The 18,081-nt window shown below is 37.5% G+C and overlaps 1 protein-coding gene across 17 annotated transcripts in view; it reads left to right on the top strand.

The window, feature by feature from the left end:
- DST (dystonin) overlaps positions 1 to 18,081 on the top strand; it is a 299,648-nt gene that overhangs the window by 176,607 nt on the left and 104,960 nt on the right. For 9 of the 17 annotated variants that reach the window (XM_021391636.1, XM_021391639.1, XM_021391637.1 and 6 more), the window contains 4 exons: positions 645 to 3,413; positions 7,229 to 7,363; positions 9,856 to 9,944; positions 11,401 to 11,536. In XM_021391636.1, coding sequence (XP_021247311.1) covers positions 645 to 3,413; positions 7,229 to 7,363; positions 9,856 to 9,944; positions 11,401 to 11,536 — 3,129 coding nt within the window. The other 8 variants (XM_021391647.1, XM_021391648.1, XM_021391649.1 and 5 more) reach the window with 3 other exon arrangements.

Below are 18,081 nucleotides of genomic sequence, written 5' to 3' on the forward strand. Positions count from 1 at the left end.
AATTACTGTGTTTATGTTCTAACTGTGTCTATACTGCAGAACAGCTGTGCTCCTAGTCCCCCAGCTGAGACAGTGAAGATGGTGAGACTATAGAGCACACTACAGAACATAGATTTGTTGGAGAATAGTTCTCTTTCTGGTCATGATGCATCTTGATTCTGTCTCTAAATACTGTTTCTTTCCTTGGAGGGACTTTCCAATTTTTTCTTGTGTTATTTTTGCTTGCGAACATAAGAAGCTTCTTCCATCTCGTACTGAACTGATCCAAAAGTGGTAGTCTCTCCTTGGGAATTCTTGCACGTAGTGTTTGTCACACTGTTTGCTCTACCTATTTGTTTGGAGAAAAAGCATATGCAAGCTGTTTGATTCTGCTAACTGCTAAGAGGCATCAGATTGAAGTGAGTGGCTTCAGGACTTCTTTGTTATGTGGATGTCTTTAAGAAGGGTTTCATATTTGGCTAATAGTAACTTCCTGAAGCTTACTGTATCAAGAGAAGGTGATGGTGGTGGGAACTGCTCATCCTGCTTTCTAGACGTACCATGTATATACGAGTAAGTATTTTCCATTCTGCTTTTCAAAGAGCCTAACGTTTCATATGCCATATTACAAAAGCTACATTATAACGTAATTTATTTTTCTACAGATTTTAAGGAATAAGGAGGCATCAGTGCGTGAGGCATATTCAGATCTAATGGCACAGCAAAATAGCACAACTGTTGAGAACAGAAAACTCATGGGGAAGGTAAAAGCACTTGAGGAGATGCTGGAGAATGTGAAGAAACAAAAATTCCAAGTGGAACAGGAGCTCCCTAAACTGAGGGAAGCTGCAGAAAATGAACGGAGGAAGCAGCAAAAGGAAATGGAAGAGATCTGTCTTCAAAAGACCAAGGCTGAGCAAGAGGCAAAGCAGTGTCGCATGGACCTAGAGAACACTGAGAAAGAGAAAGCAGATGCAATGCAGGAGTTGGAGTGTGTAAGGCAGCTCATTTTTCAGGCAGAGACACAAAGAAGTATACTGGAAGAAAACCTCCGAGCTTTTCGAAATCAGATGGAAGAAAGCACCTTTACCAGAAGAAACCTTGAAGAACATCTAAGAAGAAAAGATACTGATCTTCATGATTTAGAGCAGCAAAAAAAAAGCCTCATGCAGGAGCTGAAGAAAAAAACAGAAGGAGAAGAGAAACTTATGAAACTGATAAAGCAAATGGAGCAAGATCTTGAGTTTAAAGGGAACCTGTCAGAAATAAAGCTGCAAGAAAAAGAGAAGACTGAAACCAGAAGGAAAGTTGTTGAAGGCAGGTACACTGTGACTAGAGAAACTTCCCTGCCAACTTACACAGCTGGGCAAGGCATCCAGTGTAGGACTGGTTCTGAAATTACAAGTTTCCAGATGAAACAAGAAGCAAAGAAAGTAGAAGACCTTAAGCAGAAGGTGGATGAGCTAGTCCTTGCTAACAAAAAAGCTGATAAAACCATTAAAGACCTCAAATATGAACTAAATGAAATTGAGCTTCAAAAATCATCAGCAGAAGAAAAGTCTCGTTTATTAAAAGAAAAATTAGATGAAGTCAATAGTGAACTTAAATGCCTAAAAATCAAATTGGAGGAAAAAGACCAAGTAGAGCAGAGTTATCTGCAGCAGTTGAAGGAACTTGAGAAGCAACTACATAGAACCACAAGTAAAGCTGAAGAAGTGATGCAAGAAGCTATAGATCTTAAGCAAATTAAGATGAACTATCAGGAGGAGCTGAAATCTGTTCAACAGGAAAACATACAGATGAAAAGAGAAGTAGAGGAATTAACTAGATCACAAGCAAAAAGTGAAATCACTATCAAACATTTAAATTCACAAATCAGTTCTCTTCAAAAAGAGACACTGGCAGCTGAACACAGAACACAATCATGCAAAGGAGAAGCAAATTATCTTCAAGACCAATATAAGAAACTTCAGGAACAAATGCTTCATAAAACGAAAAGAGAAGAAGAAAACCTGCAGGAAATTCAGATGCTGAAGAATGAATTAACCAAAAGTAATCAGATGTCAGAAACATTGAAACGAAAGATAGAGGATCTTAATAAATGGAATACTGAAACGAAACTACGGATGAAGCAAATTCAGTCTGAGTCGGAGAAGATGACTTTGGAAAAACAAAGTATTCAGAGGAAAAATGATGCATTAAAAACCCTAGCAGATGGTTTCAAAGAACAGCTGCGTACAACAAATGAACAACTGCACAAGCAAATAATAATGGAACAAGAATTCATATGTAAAATTAAAAGCCTAGAAGATGATCTCGCAAAAACAAAAGACTTAGCCAATGAATATAAACAAAAATATGATAAACAAAGTGCTTCCACCCTAACCATCGACCTGGAGATTAAAAATCTAAATACCCAAATGTGTGCTCTAAGTACAGAAAAAAGAGTGAATGAACAGAAAATACAGCTGCAAGAAGTTCATATACAAGAGCTAAGTAGTAAATTAAAAAAATTACAGGATGAACTCCATCAGAAGACTCTGGATGAACAAACGGCACGCAAGAAAATGATTCTGTTTCAAGAAGAATCAATCAAATTTAAACACTCTGCAGAGGAATTTAGGAAAAAGGTGGAAAAATTACTGGAATCTCATAGCATCACAGATAAGGATATTTCTGGCATAAAATTAGAGTGTGTTGCTCTTCAACAGGAAAAGCATTTGGCTGAGGAAAACATCACGTTGTACAAGAGACAGATTGAAGATCTGCAAGAAAGGCTTAAAAAATATCAAGAACAACTGCAGCAAGGAAAGCATGCTGAAATGGACTATCATCAGAAGTGCAGGAAACTTGAGGAAGAGTTGGAAGTGCAGAAGCACATGGTTGAGGACTTGAAACAGAAGATGGACTTGCAGGTCAAGGAAAGTGAACATAGGTTTCTTTCGTTTCAGAATGAAGTTCAACAGAACAGTAAAATCAGAGATTGTGGATTTAAATTGAGCTGTGAGAGAAGAGGAAATGAATTGAATTACTTGAATGACACCTCATCTAGAGAATTTGAACATCATCCTCCACATGTAAAACCTTGTTCGCCTTTGTTAAGGCAGAAACAGGAGAGGACAAGTTTTAAATCTGATCAAATAGAAGAAAATACACTGTATGTGAGTGCCGATGATACAGTAGCAAGGGAGGTGCAGTTCCAGATGTCAAGAATAAATCAATCACTAGAAGATACAAGACCACAATCTTTTACAGAGTTTGTTTCTCAAACGAGTACACAGTTCCAAATAACCTTTGATAAATCAAGTGAAATCACTGGAACATCTGAAAGAGACAAACTGAGACACAGGAACCTACACAGTTCCAGACAAACTAGTAGGCCTGGAGAAGACATGAAACTTGAATTAGGATTAGTAAAAGTGCATCCCTTGGAGGTATACAATACATTTTGTGAGGGTTTGCCTTCCTAGTGCTGGCTTTTACTATTCTAAAGTTTTTAGTTATGCTCTATCACTATTCTGTGTTCTCTCTCATGTTTCTTATGTTCATACCTTGGTGAAGGGGACCTCTTCATTTTCACCTTGCACAGCTTTTCATTAAACTTTTGTAGCAGGCTCTTTAATATCTAGGAAACACATTACTTTACCTCGTTTGTTGGAAATAAGATTTCACATACACCATTGAATCATTATTGGTCAAAATGAGCTTTGCTCCACAGTGGTAAGTTCATCTAATAACAACAGTTATTGTTGCTTAGTCTAATCCTATTCTGATTGCTGCATAAATATTTGAAATGGTGAATGCGTATTAAAACCTTAGCTATATATATTTCTGTGCTTTCCAATACTAATAACAGTCCTCCTTCCTTATATTCAGGTTCTCCCTTTTGTTTCTCTGGTGGTGGATTTAGAAGTGAATTATATACAGCAAAGTTTTGCAGATCTATTTCTCACTGTATCAAAAAATTCCTATTTACAGATAGCGAAGAGCAAGCAGTATGACATGCATGTTGAAGTTACAACATTAAAACAAGAAAATGGCAAGACTTTTGGTAATGAAGAGAGAATGTTTGAGGGATACAAAACATCTGAAGGGTTTAGGAGAGACGACTTTGCAAAGATGAATTCTTTCTTAGGAGAAGAGATTTTGAGAACGGTTGATGATGCTACTCAGTTGGAATATTTTCCAGAAGAATATGATGATATTAAATTTCAAGGTCTTCGACATGATGTAACTGCCAGACAGTTGACTGAAGTTAAACTTCTAGACAGGCTTACTGTTGAGCATCTCCATTCAGGGCAGAAAACTATTGATGAGGTTCAGAAAAGTCTTGAAAAATTTTTAACTAAACCTACAGCTATAGCTGGAGTGTACCTTGAATCCAGCAAAGAAATACTGTCTTTTAGCTTAGCAACGAAGAGAAGAATCATAGGGAAAACATTGGCATTAGCATTTTTAGAGGCCCAAGCAGCTACCGGTTTCATCATTGATCCTACAACAGGTCAGAAATTCTCTGTTGATGATTCAGTTATTAGAGGACTTGTAGATAATGAATTCAAGAGTAGACTGCATGAAGCAGAGAAAGCTGTTTTGGGATACTGCTGTTCTGGTAAAATGGTATCTGTGTACCAAGCTATGGAAGCTCGACTTCTAGAAAGACAAAAGGGTAAAAATATCCTTGAAGCTCAGATTGCAAGCGGGGGGGTCATTGATCCTATTAGAAGTGTTCGTGTACCTCCAGAAACTGCAGTGCAGCTTGGCTTGCTTAATAACACTATTCTGAAATTTTTGCATGAACCTTCTAGTAATGCAAAATGTTTTCTTAATCCAAACAACAGGAAAGCTATGTACTACTATGATTTGCTGAAAATGTGTTTGTTCAGTGTTAGCAGTAATTGTTTACTGCTTCCAGTTGGTGAAAGGAGAATAAGCAGCCCATCAGCAGAGAAAAGTCACAGAATTTCTGTAGTAGACATCAGAACAGGAGCTGAAATGACTTCCTATGAGGCTTATGAAAAAAAAAGTGTTGATAAAGCTACTTATCTTGAACTTTCAAAGCAGGAATTTGATTGGAAGGAGTCTACATGTTTTGATTCAGATGGGAGTTCTTTTATTTTGCTTACAGACCTTAAAACTGGTATGCAGTTTAATATTGAGGAGGCCATAAATCAGGGTAGAATTGACAGAGCATTAGTCAGTAAATACAAAGAGGGCTTAATCACAGCTAATGAGTTGGGAGATATTTTACTTAGCAGTTCACAACCAAAGAAAGATCTAAACAGTCCTATTGCAGGATTTTGGCTTTCTGAAACCAATGAAAGAATTCCAGTTTTAAAAGCCTCACGCAGAAATTTGGTAGATAGAGTTACAGCCCTCAGATGTCTTGAAGCTCAGGTTAGTACAGGAGGTATAATTGATCCATTTACTGGTAAAAAGTACAGTGTTTCAGAAGCTTTGCAAAGGGAATTAATTGATGATGGTTGTGCCAAGCAGATTCAGCAATGTGAACTAGTCTTTACTGGGATCATTCACCCTGTAAGGAATACAGTTATGTCAGCTGTTGAAGCTATGAGTATGAATGCCCTAGACAAAGAAATGGGTATGCGCTGCCTGGAGTATCAGTACCTGACTGGCGGATTGATAGATCCAAAATCTCATTCCAGATTGACAATGGAAGATGGGATTAAGTGTGGTGTTATTGATGCTATCACAGCTACAAAGGTGAAAGATGAAGAATTGTATGTTAAAGTTATAACATGCCCCAAAACAAAGAAGAAGTTAACCTACAAAGAAGCTTTAGAGAGTGCTGTTTTTGACTGCCACACTGGGCTACGACTATTAGAAGCAGCTCAGCCCATGAAAACAGGGATTTCTAGTTTGTACTATGCTTCATAATAAAGATGATAGTACTCATTTGGGGCCTGATTTAAAATCAATTCAAGTCAAGGAAAAGATCTGTGATGACTTTTATGAAAGTTATAGATGATGTTGTCTAATGTAGTCATGAGTTGCTTTAAAACTAATTAGTTTAAACAGCTAATTAGTACATACCAGTCACCTGGAGTTAGATATTACTTGTTTTAAAGTTTAAATCTTTAGGTAAAATAAGGTAAATTTGTAATATCAAAATGCAGAGTGTATTCAGGGTTTACCTGAAGGCCTTATCTGACATTACCTTCATGTAGGCATTATAAGCTGGAATTTATAGATTAGTGAAGCTATTGTATATGTGAAACGCATACATTTAGGTGAGACAAGTGTCAGATTCTTCCATTAAAAATTGAAGATATTGCCCATTTTGTGGGTGGAGACAATGTGGTATTTCATACAACCCAATTTCTTCATTTAATATTACCAGTCAGTTTGCAAATGTAATTTATTTTACAAGGGTGGCAAAATAGTATACAAGAGTTAAATCTGCAATTCAGTAAGCTCACATAAGTAACTTTTCTCATGCTGGTATTTCATTAATTTAAAGAGCTACTCACATCATAAAATTTAACATCTTAATTTTTTTTTCTACACTTCAGGCAACTTAAAAGTATTTTTTTCTTATTCTAATAGGCAAATGAATTACAGTGGCATGTCCAGTTAAAAAAAAAAATCCATTGAAATAAAGTATCTTCATTTTCACTTGTAACACATAGAAGGGCTTAGGTGTGTTTTCTAAGTACTGCTAAATTTCAAACTACTCACAGGTTGCATGACTATGAAAAATATATGTATTTTCCCATGCAGAAAAAGATGATTTTACTTTTATTGTCCTTCTGTCTGTACACGTAGCAGCAATGTAGTCTTCTGAACTGTATCTTAGTAATCCATGTCCATAGATTGCTAATAATGATATCCTGTGCTGGCTGTACATATCCACTCCTAAGGGTAATGCAAAGGCAGCAATTCAGGGATGTGTTGTTTGCAAATATTGTTTAGATTTTATCTGCTGAGTAATTGCTTGGAAGCTGTGCTTTTTCTTTATATCAATCATTGTATAATGAATGTACATGTGTATGAATAAGCATCTTAATTAGAAATCTTTTGAAGAATTATTCTGTTAATGTCAGTAACAATGTGGCATTTTTGTTCCTACACCAAAGTGTCACAGTATTGCATGTGGTGATAATAAAAATAAATCACTTTAAGGGTATGTAATAATACTGACATTTTGGTAGAATTGTGTTTCTATTGATGTGAACGTTAAAGATTCCAACAATTTACATTTATGTGTTTTACTATTTGCGGTGCTCATCAGAAGTCAATGGAAGAAGAAAAAAAAGAACATGTTGAGAAGGCTGGGGATTTACTGAAATGGGTGTCAAATCTCAGCAAGACACTCAGCAAAGAAGGGGGAGAAAAGGCTGAAAAGACAGATTTGCCTAAGCAGCAGGTACACATATATATTTTAGTAAAACAACACTTGCCCTCTTTAGCTTTTTGTGCTGATTAAAATGACAGTATATTCCATAAATATTTTTTTTCTCCATATCACCATCTACATTTTACTAACATGTAATTTCATGTTTGGTTGCGAGTGGAGGATTGGATAAATGCTCAGGAATACAAATGTTACTCAGGAACAAGTACAAGCTGCCTTCCACATTTCAGGAGTATTCTGACAGTGCAAAATGTCAATTTGGAGAAACTGTACTCTGCGCACCACAGTTTGACCATTGTAAAGGGACAGTACATCCCAACATTACAGCATTTTGTAGGTCTGCTGCCTGGTCCTGCAGCTGTTCAGTGAATAAGCCTGGTCACTTTTACCCTGGCACCAAGATGGGGAAAGTTGACAGGAGAGACCTTTGGGGCAAGTTTCTTCTTATTTTCTATTAAAAAGTTGTCTCAAGTGTTCTTCTTACAGGATGGCTTATGAGACAGTAGTTGAAAGTTTTTGAACAGATGCACACTTCTCTTCAAATCTGCTTCTATAGGGCATGCAGAGGGTGTTAGCAGGGCCCCTTTCACTACCACGCTATTCCACGGGCTGCTGGAGGGGCCCATCTTGCACTCACTGTATTTGGCAGATCTATTATTGTTGTTACTCTGACTGTGAATTTCCATCTGTGAAGCTTCATATCAGTTGTAGTAGTTCACCTGCTAGCTTTGTCATGAAAAATAGCTTAGTGACACCTAAAAGGATTTCCAGAAGTAAAGGCCTACCTGCCCGCTGAGCAGTAGAGAAACAGAGTGTTGTCTTTTCCACATCCTTCAGGAATAGTTTGGTTGCTCAGTCATGTAAACTCGATTTGGGCACATCTTCCAAGCAGCTTGTTTCTGTGTTTTTATTTTGGACATCAACATTGGTGTCAAAGCTGCAGAATTCGAACTTTTTGTCAGACAGCCCTGCAGGCCTCAGCTGCCGCCGGTGCTAGCATGCTGCTCATTTGTCGAGGCTGTGCTCTGTAGTATAAAAGAGCAGATATGTTTGAGGGATCAGTGCTAGTTCTGTAACTGACAGAAAACATTCAGTCATTCAGTACTCTTGTTTTGCTTCCTTTTTTGATGACAGTGGTGAAAACCTTTGTTGGCGTTGGCCAGCACCCTACTCCTTGGAGCATCTCAGCCACGGCAACTACAGTGGCATGTTCCTAGTCCAGCTTGAGCCCTCAGAAAGTAACATGCAAGTTGGTTGCCTCGGCTTGTTCTTGCCAGCTGAAGCCAGTCATTTCCTGAGGGTGTTTCCATTACAGCCTGTGAGATAGTGGGCACCATCCAAAGGCATCTAGTTTTGTATTCACTGACTGGTATGGATGCCTAGACATGTTTGGTACAAACCTGATAGCTAATCTTTTATAGAGTTTTTTGTCATTGTTGTTTGTTTGTTTTGATAGCTGATAATTAGCTGAAACACATTTCACATGTACGCTTGGAGGTGTTATGAGGTCTAGCCCTAGGGGGGGGGGTCGTGGAGAAGCTGCTGCCAGTAGTGGCATAGCATATACAGTAGCCACAGTGATGCCAGTGTCCTGAGGAGAGGGAAGGTCATGTCTTCTCATGTTAGACATACTGTGCTTGCTGTCTGTTTTTGTCCAAGCAGCAGGAACAGTGGGATTGTAGCTCACTGACAGTGAATGCAAAGACAGACTGTGTTCAAAACCTACTGTTCAAGACAGAATTGTTTGTGTCCCAACCCACATGAACCTACGCTCTTCCTAGGCACCTTACCAGAGTTCTCTTAGCACCTGCATTGAACTTAGCCCTGGCTTGTTAACAAAGCACTAGCCTCCCACCCCATTGATGCTTTCCCTTTGTTTAACCAAAATCAAAGGTAGTTCTTTTATCAGAAGAACTGCAGGCAGTTTCTCAGAAAACTTAAAGGTTTAAATTCTTGCAAGTTCTTCTGCCAGAACTAGAGCTTGAGTGGGAATGACACAGAAATGATAGAAGGAAGAATATTAATAAATAATTCTTTTTTTTTAATATCTAATATTTTATTTCTCTGTCATTGAATTTTGTGGAAGTTTGTGGCGTTCTGTTATGTTTTATAAAAAGTTACTCTCTGTTATGGTAGTGTGCAACTTCTTGAGCATGATCACTATATACATATCTTTATAAATTTACTTTAAACTTTGCCAAATACTCAGTGGTTTTACATGATTAAGTTTTAAACAGGTAACATTTTAAATAAATTGTTTGTCTCTCCAAATTGTTTTCTAACTCAGATTATTTTACAGAAAGACCTAGTGCAATGACTTAACCATACATAAATGATGTAATTTCACAATAAATAATATAGCTCTAAGAATGGCTTCTTTTTTTTAATTTCAAATTCCTACACTATGGAGTTTTGTCACACTTAGAAATATTGTGCTGTTGGTTTGCTTTTCTTTTTATATTTGTGCATAGTTAAGTCTTGAACACAGGTTGTTTATTTTTCAGATATCCCTTGAAGAAATGTCAGCTAAGAAAGAACAAATAGCTGAAGCTCTGCAGACTACTCAGGCATTTTTAGCTAAACACAGTGACAAGTAAGCCATGCTTTCATTTTTCAAATGAAATATATTAACAGAATCAGTACATATTGTTTGCTTATAAAGAAAACATATTCACATTCTATAGTTCCAATTATACTTCGTGTACATATATGTCAGATTTTCTTGTGGTTATTTTGTTTTGTTTTTTAATAAAATTTTGTCATCCATTCTGGCTAAAGGTTGATTAAGTTTTATTTGTTTCAGGAATTTGGTTAGGTTTATGTACCTCTGGTCAACCTAAAGGGTGCTAGATGGTAATTGTCATTTGAAGTCAAAATATGTAAAAAATTAGTAGTAAATCAATATTTCAGCTTTATATCTCAAATTTGTTTCATTTTCATCTAAAATCGTGTTATTCCAAAGAAGGGCAACAAGGCTTGTGAAGGCCTTGGAGAATATGCCTTACGAAGAAAGACTAAAGGAACTGGGGCTGTTTAGTCTGGGGAAGAGGAGGCTGAGGGGAGACCTCATTGCTCTCTTCAAATACCTGAAAGGTGATTGCAGTCAGAGCGGGGTTGGTCTCTTCTCAGTGGTGACAGGTGACAGGACAAGGGGAAATGGCCTCTAGTTGTGGCAGGGGAGGTTTAGGTTGGATATGAGAAAAAACTCCTTTACGGAAAGGGTTGTTAGGCACTGGAACAGGCTCCCCAGGGAGGTGGTTGAGTCACCATCCCTGAATGTGTTTAAAAACCGTTTGGATGTGGTGCTCAGGGACATGATTTAGTGGTGGGTTGTTAGAGTTAGGGTAGTATGGTTAGGTTTCAGTTGGACTTGATGATCTTTAAGGTCTTTTCCAACCTGAGCGATTCTATGATTGTATGATTCTATTCTATTCTATGAGTCTATTCTATGTAGACTATTTAGCAAGGTCTGTGACAGAACAAGGGGAAATGGTTTCAAACTAAAAGAGGGGAGATTTTCAAAAATGAAAAAAGTTTTTTACAATAAGAGTGATGAGGCGTTGGAACAGGTTGCCCAGAGAAGTGCTTGATGCCTCGTCCCTGGAGACATTTAAGGTTAGGCTGGACTGGGCTCTGAGCAACCAGATCTAGCTGTAGGTGTCCCTGTTCATTGCAGAGGATTTGGACCAGATGACCTTTGAAGGTCCCTTCCAACTCAAACGATTCTGTGATTCTGTGATTTTAATACGCTACCAAATTTCTGAGATACTTCATGACTACTTGCTAGATGTGTTACCTGTCTTCACTGGTAATAAGTTGGCAAAGGAACATGCAAATGATAAAAGCTTTTGCTATAATTCAAAGTAAATCGTAGATTAATTTAACCTCTTTTTCCTGAGTAGCTATAAACAGATTGTAGCTTATAATAAAGCTATGTTTTTTCAGACTACTTTTATCTATTCCTTTTTTTTTTAACTAAAGGTAATCTGACTACAAATTTTTCAAAAGACCTCCTTTGTTTTGTTTTGTTTTCTTTTCTTTTCTAATAGAATGACAGATGAAGAGAGAGATGAAATGGAAAAACAAGTCAGATCCCTCCAGGAGAGCTACAGTTTGTTATCCAATGAAGCTTTGAAGCAACTGCAGGAAGCGCAGTATTTGGATGATGAAAAGATGGAAGAAAAGGTAGCAAGATGGAAACTCAGATTTCAGGGTCTTTTGAGTTTTACTGCATGGTTTTGAAACCATACGTGATGGGTAAAAAAATGAAGCTGCAATTAACAGTGTGAAAAGGATTTTAAGGTTTAACTGACTGAAAGTTTTGTGTATTTGTTATGAAATACTGAGTGTTACCTTACCTGTGCATATGAATACTCTACTTATCAGGTTTTTTTTGTGAAGAGTCTTGATAATTTGTGCCTTGCATGAAGAAAGATAAACATTCATCTCTTAACTCTTCTCGTAAAAGCCATTCTTTGACTGCTATATTAGTCTGTGTTTGTGCTGCAGAAAGGATACCATAAAATAATGTTAATGTCTCCCATATATCCTTCAGAAGTGTCCCCAGAAGAAATCTACTTTCAGTTTTTCTTAAAATTTCTCTGGATATAAAAATGGGAGCGCATAATGTTAGTGACTCTGAGACACTACATCCATTTGTTAATGGATCTCAGTCTTAAATATGGATTTCTGAAAAAATGTTGTGCACAAGTTTTCTTGTTTACAGGCAGTGTCTGTTTAATTATTTTAAATAATGTTGCCAGACTGACTTCATGCTTTCCATGCAAACTAAAAGCATTATTTGGTGCTAGAATATCTGATTCCATAATGTTGGATGTATATACAGAAGTGCTGTATGCTGTAAACATGAGTAGCATGGTTGTTTTGAATCACATACTGTTTCAGAAGTTCTAACATTTCACAGACATTTAGAGCATGAAAATTTGCCTTTCAGGTAATATGTTCTATTTGCTCACTCTGCAATCATCTCTTCTATTGTCTTTCACTAACCCTATTTATGTGTGCAAAGCATAGGTTTTCAATTCACAGATGCATGTTGATTTTAAATCTTTTATCACATCGTGTGCTGTTCAATGACTGACATAGATCACTTGTGCATTTGAGCTGCTAACATTCACAGCATTCTTCTAGTCCTGGTAAGTACAAGTTCTTATGCTTATCATGCATTCAAAAGCAAAATAAAATTAAAAATTAGTCTAAAAATAATGATGCATCTTCTTTTATATTTCTTTTTAGGTGAATAAAGTCATTGCTGGTATCATTGACCAAACGACTGGAGAAGTCCATTCAATTTTTCAGTCTATTCTAAAAGGTTTTATTGACTATGACACTGGAGTTAGGTTGCTCGAGAATCAGCTGATCCTTACTGGAATAATTTCTCCAGAATTAGGAATTTGTTATGATTTGGAAGAAGCTAAAGCTTGTGCCCTAATTGACGAGCAGACGCTATTGCAGTTGCAGGAATTAAGTAGTGCAAAGAAGCTTATTTCAGAGTCAGCATTATCAAATCTTCCAGTTGTATCAGCTTTAGAACAAGGTCTAATTTCAGAACCTTTGGCTATTAAAATTCTTGAGAATCAGCTTTCAAGTGGGCACTTGATTTTGCCATCTACTGGAGAGCGCCTGACTTTGCAGAATGCTTTCCAGAGAAACCTGATTTCTCCAACATTATATGCAAAGCTTCTGGAAAGACAAGACACTTGTAAAGATCTTATAGACCCTAACTGTGCTGAAAAGATTTCCCTCGAACAGATGCTTCATAGAAGCATAATACATGATGAAACAGGGTTAAGACTCCTACCGGTGAAACCACAAGAAAAAGGTAGAATCGTACTCAAATGTGGAAGGAAAATAACTATTTTGAGGGCAGCCCATGAAGGACTCATTGACAGGGAAACAATGTTTAGGCTGCTGGGGTCTCAGATAATATCTGGAGGTATAATTGACCCTGAGTCAGGGAAGCGAATGACTGTGGAAGAGGCCATGAGTCAAGGGATTATAGGTCAGGACACTGCTTGTGGGATCCTCACACATCAGGTTCAAACTGGTGGAATCCTTTGTCCAAATTCTGGGCAACGCTTAACTGTTGATGAAGCCATACAATGCAATTTAATATCATCTACCAGTGCACTTCTGGTGTTAGAAGCACAGAGAGGCTTTGTTGGACTAATATGGCCTGACACAGGTGAAATATTCCCAATATCAACATCTTTGCACCAAGAAATGATAACAAATGAGCTGGCATTCAAAATACTAAGTGATAGGCAGAAAATAGCTGCGCTTTACATTCCAGAAACCTGCGAAGTGCTCAGTCTAGATAGGGCTGCACAATCAGGGTTAATAGACATCAATACTGTGTCTGTTCTGAACAGCGTGACTTTACCAGATAAAATGCCCAGTGTAGAAGAATTAGAATCCCCTTGTAAAAATGCTGCAAAATGGTTATCAGCATATGATCTCCTGCCATCTTTATTTCATGACTGTGAGGAGGAACACAAAGATTCTGGCACAGAAGACCCTGTATGTCATAATTCAGACCAAGCTAAGAAATTATTCATATCTTATCTGATGGTAAATAGTTATATGGATGCAAACACTGGAGGAAGACTTCTGTTATATGATGGACAACTGCAAGAAGCCATCAGTATGTTTCTGGAAGGAGATAGTTCTGCATACAGTAGGGATGTGTCAGAAATGGCTTTCAGCAACAAATACATAAGTCCGAAAGAAATTAATCTAAAGTCAGCTGGCAATGCCCACTTCAGTAATATTACAGGCAATGTTCAAGGTGTTCCTTCAGGTGCTGAAAATACTTTTGATGATAAGAAGTTAATTCAATTTGAAGATTTGGGGAATTATACATGTTCACAGAGAAAAGACATATGTAGACCAGATGTTTGCAGCGATAGTGGTACTGAGCAATCACAGTTTACACTAGAGATGCTGTTAACTAAACCTGCAGAACTTAGAAATGTAGAAAGTAACACTCAAAACTGCAGGAACAGAAATGCACTCGAGAGTCTTCTGGAGGATTCTGAGTGGACACCGTTACAGGTGTATGAGCATAATAATCAGAAAGCAAATTCAGGAAACATTGAAGGAGTTCTTCCAAATGACTCAAATCCAAATCTTATGTCAGATACAGAGAAAGAAGAGATTGTTATGACAGATAATCTGGGTAAGGAAAACAGGAACAATAAAACCTTATACAATTCCTTGAGTGTGAATGACTTGTCAGATAATGAAACCTGGAAAGACCTGGAAAAGACCTGCACAAAATATGATCATCATATATTGCAAGCTGACAGGTATAGAATGGCACTGGATAACATCGAGAAAGATGATGTTCATGGAAGTCTTGGTTCGTCCTTCAATGCAGATACTGAATATGGACTTCTGGAAGAATCAGAGAGTCAGTGTGGTGACATACTACAGTTTGAAGGTAATAGATATAGCGAGCAACCTCTGCTGGGCTGCACTGATGTACATAACAGGCCACCTCTAGAGAGCTGTCCATGTAGACGTGGCAGGCAATCTTTGGACAGTTGTATTGATTTCCGGAGTAAACTATGTCTAGAAGACAGTAGAGAAATACAGTGGAGGCCTTTGGTGGAAAGCAATACTATTACGCATGATGGGCCACCTGAAGGGGTCAGTAACAGCACAGCACAAAGGCTATCAGTAGAAGAAAGCAATCTTGTGTTTGACAAGTTATTACTTGGGGACAGTAGTTCTGACTCATCACTAGAAGGGAATGATAGTATCCCACAGTTTGAAAGTAGCTGCTTGCAGCATGAATGTGGTGAGGCAGACTCGGAAGAGGACAGCTCGCAGTTTGATGATGATGATGATGCCTATGAAACTCCTCAGTTTGATGATGATGACAGTGATGTCTATGGTACTCCACAATTTGATGACAATGATTCCTATGACACCCCTCAAGATGATGATGATTTTGGTACCTTACAGTTAGGGGATGATGATACACCAGAGCCAGAGAATGTTCCATTAGGTTTTCTAGAGGAGAGAGGTGGTCAGTTAGCTCTGAGAGAAGAGAACAGCTCTTATCAAGAACTTCCAACTAATGCTGGAGAGAATGTCCATTACTCTAGAGATGTGAATCAGACAGCTCTAACTGAGAGTGTTAATGTAGCTTCTGCAAGTGGTGAAACTTTGGAAACAATCCCTGAAGAGGAAAGGGAAAGAACAAGGGACTTTGAAGAGGAACAAAAATTACCAATTACTCTGGGCAGTGAAGAAAGAAGGGAGGAATGCTTTACTTTATTGAAGAGGTATGAAACAAAAATACAGCAAGACAGAAATGAAGAAGATGAAATGAAAGGAGAAAGTGACTGCTATGAGTATGAATTGGAAGGAACACAGGACGAGGAAGATTATGATTATGAGTGTCTGGATTATGATAGTTATGATGACTCTGATACTGCGTCTAACAGTGAAGAAGAAATAGATAATTTTTACTCACATCATCAATGTGAAAACAAAGATGACCAGATGTTAATTTCTGTAGCAGACATAGAAAATAGTGAGGAAAATAATCAGAATATTGATGACTATTGCTATTCTTTAGGCCACAAGTCAGGGTGTAGTTTGCAATTCCAGTCTGACCATGGAAATGGAGAACTATATTTGGGAAAATGTGAAACTGCATCAGATATCTACGAGGAAAGTTGTGTTGATCTTACATGTACAAGCAAAGAAGAAGAGGAACAAAAAACAGAAAATGACTACGGAACTTTTATCAAAAGTGAAAACATGTCAGAAAATACTACTGAGCATATTCAGTCTGAAAATACCTTTGACACCAAATGGATATCCTGTAAGAGTGAAGAATATAATAAAACATGCTTTCTTGATGACACTATGACATCTGTCGATAGTGTAACACCCTTCCTAATTACAAAGCAATCTACTGGTGATGATGAAAATGCTCAGACAAATTTGCTTCTATCAGAACACTTTATTCACAGCTTGAATAAAAGCTATAGTACCATACCAATGTTACATTTAAATCATGGGCAAAGACAAAAAGAAGCAGTGTTTGTGGAGGAAAAAACATTAAATGATGTGACTGGTTTGGAACAACAAAAGGCAAGTTCATCCCAAAAGGGCAGTAAATTCCTCACAGATATGCATTATGTGAGTGATGATGGTAGTTCACTTTGCAATGAAGTACATCCAGTTACTAATAAGAAGCATGGTCAAATAAAAAGAGATTTTGAAATTCTGGCAGAAAATAGAGTAAATATTATAAAGGAATGTGGTGTCATGGAGCTAAATAAAAGTCCCATTTGTATGGAAAGTCTTGGGGAAATATTTGATGCATCAACAATTAAAACTGATACAGAAACTGTTTCAAATAATGAAAAAGTAAATACTGATCAAATTCAGCCTGACTTTGGAGGTGGTGTGATATCAGCTGAATTTAAGAGGGATTTTAATATTTCATCTTGTCTAAAACAATATACAACAAGCTTAAAAGAAGAAAGCAATTCAGAATTGGATAAAGCTGAATCCTATTGCCTTAGGGACATAGAACAAGTGAAAAATGGTATACAGAATGAAAAAGAATTTCTGCTCAATATGGAAGAAGTATATTCAAGTGAATTTAATGGTTACTCCTTCCCCCCAACTGTTTCAGTGAAGCCAAAGGAAATTGGCACAACTAAAGACACATTTGTCTGTCAAAGTGCTGACAATGTTCTTGAAGACATTTCAGAAACCAAGAACAGCAATGATAATGAATCTACCCTCATAAAAGCAGGTGCTTTAGGAAGCACTGAGAATGCAAAAGAATCAGGGGATGAGACTGAAGTGCTACCTTCTGGGAATCATATACATACCACTGATCTTTCTTCTGCAATTTTGAGTAGCATAGAGGCTGACTGGAATAATGTTGCCCAGAAAGAATGTGAAGCACTGAAAAATGCAAAAGGAGAAAAATTCATGGCCAGCGAGATTTCTTCCTTTGAAAATGGTTTCAAAAAACAATTATGCATGGAATCATTACAAAAGGAAATGAGACCTTCCGAAGATTTTCAAGTAAAGAAAGGTTTTTCACAGTCACCAGAAATGCCTGACACTCTAATGGAAGACTTAAAGAATATATTACAAAGGAAATTAAAGTTGGGGCATACTTACTGCAAGCAGGAAGGTGAACCACTAAGTTACTCTGATACCAAAATTCTAATGCAAAATTTACTTAGAATGGTTGGAAGCACCCAGCTTGGAAGCAACATGTCCAGAGAGTCACAACTCAAGCAAACAAGCAATACTGTTACAGCGGCATTAATGGATACCACACCATGCACAGACACAAAGGACACTGATGCGCTTTCATTGCTTTGGCCTGATTGTAGAAGTCCTGATCTTCTTCGTGATATTCTGAAGCAGAAATTCTGTAACCAAAAGATGAATGATCCAGATGAAATGAAGAGTAAAACAGAACAAGAGGTGAAAACTCCTACTGCAAATCTTATGACTTCTGAACTTATGAAAATTTTAAAAATGTCATCTGGAGATGAAAGTACAAGGAAATTAGAGGAGCTGATAAGTAGTTTGCTTATGAGCTCGCAGGGTGCTGGCATCACCACAGCACATGAAGGAAAAGGCAAAGTAGATGGGCTTTGTGCTCTTTTCTCAACAGAGCAATCAGAGTTTGGATCAGAAATTCCTAAAGAGAAAACATTGGC

The sequence above is a fragment of the Numida meleagris genome, chromosome 3 (assembly GCF_002078875.1).
Source record: "Numida meleagris isolate 19003 breed g44 Domestic line chromosome 3, NumMel1.0, whole genome shotgun sequence".
Classification (NCBI taxonomy): Eukaryota; Metazoa; Chordata; class Aves; order Galliformes; family Numididae; genus Numida; species Numida meleagris.